This window comes from Porites lutea, chromosome 2 (genome assembly GCF_958299795.1).
Source record: "Porites lutea chromosome 2, jaPorLute2.1, whole genome shotgun sequence".
NCBI lineage: Eukaryota > Metazoa > Cnidaria > Anthozoa > Scleractinia > Poritidae > Porites > Porites lutea.
Genome location: NC_133202.1, coordinates 23,280,373 through 23,288,811, shown reverse-complemented (window position 1 = coordinate 23,288,811; position 8,439 = coordinate 23,280,373). Strand labels below are relative to the sequence as shown.

Below are 8,439 nucleotides of genomic sequence, written 5' to 3'. Positions count from 1 at the left end.
TCAGTAACTGACATGCCGTTTTTGTTTTTTTATCACATTCTGTAGCCGTTGAGGCATGAATTGGGATACAGCGTGTAGACCCACAAATGGTTCATTTTGAGCTTTTTTATCACCTGGTGCGCAGGATCCAGTTCAACCCCCAAACAAAATTTGTTTAGTTTAAGCAGCTGAAAAAAATGTATTTTGGGCATTCAAACAAAAAAGATAATCATCCCGGCCCCCTTCCACAGCAAGGCTTTTGTAATTCTTTACAAATTTGAAACGAGCTTGGCGTTAATTGGCAGACTAAGCAGAGGTTTTTTTGCCATCTCAGGGGCCTCTAACAGTTTTAAACATTTTGAACAGCTTTTCACGACCCTTATATTTGGCTTGCTAAGTGTGTGAGACTGAGCTTCCTTGTCGAGTCTCCTATTTTGTATCTAGCCTTCGTTAAAACTATTTTAGCTGCTTCATTCACGGCTTTTGGTCTTCCCCTTAGTTTCTTGCCTTCAAAACCTTCATTTCTCCATGATCATTCTACCACCCAACATTCGAATTTTTCCAGTTTTTTAGCAATTTCTACAACAGATAAGTCAGAAAATCGAAGTATACAGGCTTATGCTCTCACGCAGCTGAACGTTTTTGCGTTAAGGGGGTTTGTCTTTCGTGATATTCACAAAAAACAAGGAAGGAGTTCGAGCAATTCGGGCTATGAAATACAAAAAATATGTGGCTGGAAAATATACTCGCGCACGCGCACCTTTGGCGTGGAAGTACACAAATCGAATATTCGAGTCAAAAGATGGCACAACAAGTATGAAAAAAGTGAATTATATTGAAAGACACAACTTTTGTTGAAATGATTTCCTTCCAGTCGTACTGAAATACAGACTTATAAAGTAGAGGAACGAACTTTTGGGACACCCTGTAAATGCACTGTTTTATGCACAGCTATGAAGCCCTGCTCTCCACACATTTTAACATAATTTTACCCACAGTATTATGACGCCGCATAAGAAATAAACCACTCCTCTGTACAGTTTTTTTTTCCATCTTAAACGTTGTCTTGGCACGCGTTCAATATTTTCAGGATATTTATTATCGAAACCCAGCTGGATTTTGTTTCCTTTAACGATAAAAATTTCAAAGACGACGAAAATTTGTTGCCGAACGTGACTTTCCCATCTAAACTCTAGCCTGCGAACGGCGGACGTTTCTCCTCGCTCATCGCCGCTGAGGAACGTTTCGCAACACGTCCCTCAGCGGCGATGAGCTAGGAGAAACGTCTGTCGTTCGCAGGCTAACTAAACTCTTAAACTGGTCAGGTCTAATGTCTGAGTCACAGCAGGGACCAGAAATTTGTGACGTCATTAGTGGAACGCACTATTCGAAGCACTTTACTCAAAAGCGCCCGCACACAAAACAGATTAGTCTTCCTTCCTGGATAACTTAGGATCTTGTATCTGGCGAAACGCGCGAGACAGGCAAATGACCACGCGCCTTCTTCCCGTTCAGTCGGATATTTTACAGCCGATTAGATCCGATCCGATTCTCCTATATTGTATCGTTAGTCCTTGCTTCCAAAACTGAACAGTGGTAACACAGCAAGGGGAGAGACAAAAGAATGTAGCCAAACATGTTACAAGGAAGCTAATATCCGAATCAGTGTAATGTCCGAGAGTGAAAGTCAATATTTAATATGATATCGAAAACTGCTAACTTGACACGGCGGCTTAGTTATGCCTGATCCTGCGGATAATGAATTCGCGCACGGCACGAATCATTCCAATTTGAAAGGCCACGCAGAAGCGGAGATTTGGGAGAGGGTGGGTGTGTGGGGGGGGGGGGGGAGGGGGGGTTGTAGAGGGATGTACATTGGACATGGACAAATTTCAGGAACATGTATTGGCCAATATCAGTTCCAAGTCAGTGCTATTGCCATTGTAAACCAAAACTCAAAGGCTAAGGAACTTTACACTAACCCAATCGGATATTTGAGGAGAAACTGCTTGTTGTTGCGCCCAGGATTTCCATGTTAAAATCATTCTGTTCTGCTGAGGTAGTGATCTTTTTCGTCGTTCGCGTACCTCACCGGCTCCGCAGTACTAAAATCAGTAGTAGCCAAGAAAAATGTCAAGAAGGGAAAAAGAGTAGCTTAAACTTGGCCTTGACCATCTGAACACTCCTTGCATTAGAACAAGAATTTTTACATCTTTCTTTTTAAGAGCTCTTAAGTGTTAACTACTCGCTTTCTTGCCAAACCTCAATGACACTTGTTTTCGGCTGCCACGAAATAAACACATCCAGAACAAACTGCCCCCAAATGATCAGCGATTACCAATAGTACTAGGAAGGACTAGACGATAAGGGTTTTTTTATTTTTATGCCATCGAGGCTCAGTAACTCTTTCAACAAATTATTAATAACCCCAAAATTGTTCTTGGATTGCACTTACTTGACCCTGGACTTATTCTTATTCTCTTTGGGTAGCCCTGAGCCAAGTAAAGCAACCTTTCTTTTACAAGGTATTCCAATATGCTAATTTTAGGCACACCTCTCTCCACGCGCGTCACCGCCTTCCTCGCGCGCATCACATATCTCGCACACCATATTTCTTAGGCGCCTGCCACGCAGGCTAAGGCGTAATTCCAAAATCCTTTAAACTCTGCAAACCTACGATAATTTACCGTAAGAGTAATATTGGAAAGTTTTGTGTCAGCTAAAGCAAAAGATAAGGACTTAGATGGAGAGGCAAGTTGTTACAAGACCCGCAGAGCTCCATGTTAAGCCAAAGCGCAAAACATGAAGAAAGGGGATGGCGAATTTTGAAACTAAAGACTAAGTGCGAAATTTTCTTAATTCAATATACACAGCAGCATATAGCTAGTCACCTTAGAGCGTTGCAGTGCGGATGGAAATACTTGTCACGAGACTTTTTGAGGCGCAAACCCAAGCCCGAGGCCAGTCCTAACCCTCAGTGTTGAACCAACTCACTTAGAGGACAAAGCACCAATTCTTATTTTGTAATCCGAGGGAAGCCCGTTGGTTAGAGTCTTGCGATGTCTTACCTTTTCTGGGAGTGTCAAATATCTAGGTCAAGTGATGCAAGTCGTTCCCTTAAGGGCGGTGCCCACTAATGGGAAGTATTTTTTCCCAGATAATGAATATGTGAGACAAGTAGATCATATCAGGGGCTATTGAAATCCAAAAAGAAAACTGGGGGTAACTACGCATTTTTCAGAGATAACTGCGCTTCAATATGGAGAAAAACGCTGAATAGGCGTTTGTTAGAAAAATGATAAAAAGTTATTTTTTCCCAAAATTTCAGAATGTACACGTGAACTGGCACAAATGCAATGATAATTGTAACAAGGTTTCAAAATAAGCAACAAATGATAACATAACAACTGCTCTTTATACGTCTTTTTTTGAAATATCAGCACAACTGGGAAGTTATCAGCAGTTACCCCTCTCCACGCGTTTGCCTCAAAAAGAGTGTAAACGACATTTTCCCCGAACCAAAAATTGATCGTTGGCTGAGTAGGCTTATTACTTTCATTTGGTAAGATAAAAAGTAGGGGTTACGACGCGTTTTTAGAAGTTAGATTGGTTGGTTCGACCTTAACTTAATCGCTTTGGGGGTTATTTACAATTTTCCCCACCCCCTCCCCGGTCAGTTTCACTATTGCTTCACTCAACGCGGAGTACTCTGGGATATCCACAATGGCTAACAGTCACAGAAAACAACAACACACGGAGGAGAGCAAAAACAGAAGGTGAAAACAGGACATTTCATGGACTCTAAGGAATACAAATTACACTATTTCATTCAACTGGAGCTTCTCTAACTCAAACATTCAGCAAAAGTTTTTGGAGAAGAGCAATCTCCAAGGTATCAGAGATGACTTGCAGCGCACATAGAGTAGTTTGGCGAGCTGAAGATCCACGGCTGGTGCTGTAAACAAACTATTGTACTATAGTGGAAAATAGTCGACAGGGACTCTAAGACAGGTACTCCTTCAATCGTTTGCTTACCTGTACATGTCCTCAAGACTTTTTGAACTGTAGATGTAATGTGGGTTGTAAACCTTCTATCGTTTTTTTTTTTATCATTTTACCGGGTACCTCGATCGAATATGTTATTAAACTTGCATACATTCAATGAGCTCATATCTGTGCTTTGCGTTATCTCTTTCGGGTTTTGCCACAAGTGTCATATGACAAAAATGATTTGCATTGACTCAAGTTCCATACACTAAAAAAGCTGAATAGTGTGAAAGTAGTTGTACCGAATGCGTTTATCCACCCTCATAAAATCATTTTATATATTTCGTTTTGATTTTTTGACTGTAGCATTCTGTGTCATGATCATTCACTATTTTTCGTTTCTAAATGTTAAACCTAAGAAAGTCGTGAATGGAAATACTTTATTTTACCTTCCATCTTTGGTTTGTAAACAGCCAAATGGCAGCTATGTCTAAATGTCCAGATTATGTGTGGCGTGAAATTGAACCTTAAGAAAGACTATCAACACGACAAGCTGCCAATGAGTCAATAATTTCAATGCTTAGTAATGCCGAAATGCTTAAATAACAGTGATAATAGTAAAAAGCATAACAATTTTTTTATCTTTTTTTCCACCATGAAAGCGTTTCCTTTGCGGTCCGCAACAATTTGTGAAGCTGCGATCTCAGCAATCCAAACAGTCTTGTGATAGTTTTTTTCTTGGTTGTTCAACAAATACATGCCTCGGACCCTCAATAAAAGGGACATTTGTATGTACTCGAGCGCTTTAAATCTATCTTCTGGTTAAAAATTACATAAAATCTTACAAAATTAAAGAAATATTTGGGAAAGTGTTTATATCCGATTGGCCGATAAAACGCGAAGGACGCGAGTGAAAGGTAAGCTTGCAGTTTCTCGATTAAGCGGAGGACTTAGAGCTATTTTCCCTCTGATTTACTGATCCTTGCCTATTAAGGGATTTTTTAAATACCCAAGCTCTAGGCGTAACATCTTGAAGCAATAACATTTGATGTTTTAGAATTGACTTTTGTTTGACTATAAAATGTTCGGTCAGATCGATCATACGTAGAAATAGCAACATGCGAATACCTCTTCGGTTTTCAAAGAACTGACAAGATAAATATAAATTATTTTTCATCTATTGAAAAACGACGCATCTTTTCCACAAGAAATAACTCGAACCTCCCAGACTTACAGGAGACAAAACCAGTCCGCGTGTCCTGCGTGTTGCGCATTTCTTTCGCGTCGCGCGCGACTACCTTGGCATCCGCAGAAAATGTGCGCAGTAACAATAGTGGGCACCGTCCTTAAGCCCCATTATTATTCACTCAAACATCCCCACATTCTGATTGGCTAAAAGCATATGCATGGTTCACCATAACCAGCTACTGATAAACAAATTTGGAAGAATTTTGCGATTAAATCAACCGACGACGTCAAAAGTGCAGCTTCCTTGCAGGTTAATGCACCGTCCTGGGGACGAGGTTGAGTTGTATTGGTTGTGAAAACAAAAATGGTGGGCATTTCACTCGAGAGTAAGAACTAGGCGAAATAATAGCTAAAAACATGGCAAGAACAGAAAGAAGACAACTCGAAGGGCGACATCTGCTATTTGGAGAATATTTGCGGAGCTGAACAACCCTAAACGTGCACTATCGAAGATGAGCACAACATCGATGGAGGTAAGCACGTTTTAGCTATGTTTTTAAACTAAGAATTATTTTGAATGAATAATGAAACAATTACTGAATTCGGCTTTCGTATCATGTGAAGAATTATGGAGATCTCGGGGGGTGTTATCCGCCTAGGTCTACGACGTCGACGAATAACACCTTCCGAGATCTCCATAATTTTTCATAAGATGCTCAGCCTTATCATTAATTGTTAAATATCAATGTGCAATTTCTTAAGACTGATCTCCAAACAATTTCTTGAAAAAAGAAAATAGTTAGGAGAATGGATTTAAAGATCAAGGCATTTTCCCTAAAGTGTCAGTGATCCGGTTTACGTATTCTTTAATACCACATTTTCTCTTGTTTATGTGTGATATTGCTGGGAGAAAATTGATGTTGGTCATTCTTGGGACTTGAGGGTGTTAGTTTCTGCAAATCCCATGCGCATTATTCAGTAGAAGACACCGTAATTTCGGTTACTTTCTAATCTCCATTTTCGTCTCGTCACGTAACGCCGAGACAAAACGGCTGCATGGGAGACTAGGTTATAATCGTTATTTATTTATTTATTTAATTATTTATTTATTTTCGATTAACACATTTCTACAGGGAGGTCAGTCAGCTTCAGATGGTGTGCAACAACGGTGGAGATGGACAAATGTCGCCAATTTATCCAGCACGTGAACGAAACTGCACAAAATAAAAGTTTGCCTTTGAAGGTCTTGAAATGTGTTGAGGGAAGCTCATATGACGATTGTGCTACCAAGATCAAAGAAGATAAGGCTGACCTCGTGACACTGGACGGAGGACGCGTGTATGCGGCAGGTACAAATATCAAAGTGAAAAAAAATATCGTCCTTCCTTCTTTGCAGTTTTCATAAGATATTATGTCTGCTAAACACTGCACTAAACAAAAACTTCAGTTTAATGAGGTTCTTCGTTCTGTAATAAAGACATGCTGCATTGAAAGCCGAGCCAATCACATGTATTTATCGGTCGCCGCTTCTCTCCAAAGGAGTCACGTGTGGGCAGGAAACTCTCTTGAGGGGTGTAAAAGTTAACTTTTTGCGGGTTCAGTGTTATGGCTATTGATCGGACAATCTCTAATTAAGAGAACTATCGCTTTTACTGCAAAATTTTATGTTTCTAGTTTTTTTTGTCCTCCTCATTGGTTATTAACTTTATTAGCCACCCACTTAAAGCAGAGATTAAAAAAAGGGGGAGGAGGTCTCAAAGTGATTTTCATTTCTCTACTAACCCTGATATCTTAACATTGTTTACTTAAGAGTATCGAGAAGTCTTAAAGAAGTCAGAAAAAAAAAACAAAAACAAAAGGGGGGTGTCACGCTTGTTTTCTTAAACCCTCGTTCTAATCTAAATAACTGACCGAACATCAAACCACAGAATCTTTTATCATTACTGTATTTTAATATTATGACCAAGTTCATCTGCCTCTTTGGTGGCGAGGCAGTGGAAAAGCCAGATATTGCAAGAACGCTAGGAGTTTGAAAATTTGAGGGATGAAACATGCTTTTGCTTCAAAAATTACAACCTTGACAATTAACACCATGCCCAGTGCCCAGAAGTTGACCAGGGCCCAGTTGTTCAAGGCGGATTAGCACTATTCTGGGCTTAAATTTTAATCCGGGTTTCGTTTTCTTTTGTTCAATAGCATTTTCTTCTAGATCTATTCTTTTCAATCACAGCATCCTCTCACGAAATTCTACACAAAAAGAATTAAACTGAATTCGCTTGTTACCTCCATACCTAAATTCCAATTTCGCACCCACTAACCCTGGGTTTTCTCAACTCAGCTTTGAACTCCCAGCCAATCTTGATCGATGGTATTTTTTAACTGCTCCCATTCCAGGTAACAACAACGGTCTTGTGCCCATTGTTGCTGAGATATATGGACAATATAAACAGAAGTACTACGCAGTTGCTGTTGTGAAAAAGAATAATACAGGCTTCGGACTTGAACAACTTAAGGGGAAAAAGTCCTGTCATACCGGAGCAAGAAAAACAGCGGGATGGAATGTGCCCATTGGGTACATGCTGCGTAAGAACATCATTCCACCAGTAAAATGTGATACAGCGACCCACGACTTTTATTCAGTTGCTAATTTTTTCAATCAGAGCTGTGTACCAGGTAAGGTTTAATCTGACTTTACGAGCCTCTTCCATTAATTTGATGTTTTTATTATTATTATTATTATTATTATTATTATTATTTATTGTTTCCTTCCTTGCTTTCTTCTGCTTGCTTGTTTCCTTCCTCTCTTTCTTCCGTCTTCCCTTAATCCATTCTTCGTTCTGTCTTTCAAGTGTTCGTTCGTTCGTTCGTTCGTTCGTTCGTTCATTCGTTCATCCTTTCATTCGTTCGTTCGTTCGTTCATTCATTCATTCAATCATTTATTCATTTATTCATTCGTTTTTAGTTGTTTTACTTATATGATTTAAAGGAAGATTCGAAATATGGTTACCCCGGAAAAAATAATTCGTTAAATGAATTGAAAGAGGCTAGAAACTGCCATATATATAATTTTCATTTAGCAAAGGTCACGGGCGAAATATTTATTTATTAATGTACTTATTCCTTTTTTTGTTTTCTTAGGAGTGAAAAAATACGTTACAACTGGGGAACTTCCTGACAAACTTTGCGCACTTTGTGACGGACCCGGGCCTGACAAATGTTCCAAAGACTCGAGCCAAAATAAGTATTATGATTACCATGGGGCATTTATGTGCATGGCAGATGGAA

General features: G+C 39.6%; 1 protein-coding gene across 1 annotated transcript in view; it reads left to right on the top strand.

The window, feature by feature from the left end:
- The first annotated feature begins 6,297 nt into the window (after positions 1-6,297).
- LOC140928062 (serotransferrin-like) overlaps positions 6,298-8,439 on the top strand; it is a 10,893-nt gene continuing 8,751 nt past the window's right edge. Inside the window, exons 1-3 of the mRNA XM_073377787.1 lie at positions 6,298-6,503; positions 7,549-7,827; positions 8,293-8,439. The exon at positions 8,293-8,439 is cut by the window's right edge and continues 117 nt beyond it. Of these exons, the coding sequence (XP_073233888.1) occupies positions 6,329-6,503; positions 7,549-7,827; positions 8,293-8,439 (601 nt within the window). The 5' untranslated portion in view covers positions 6,298-6,328. The remainder of the gene's footprint in view (positions 6,504-7,548; positions 7,828-8,292) is intronic.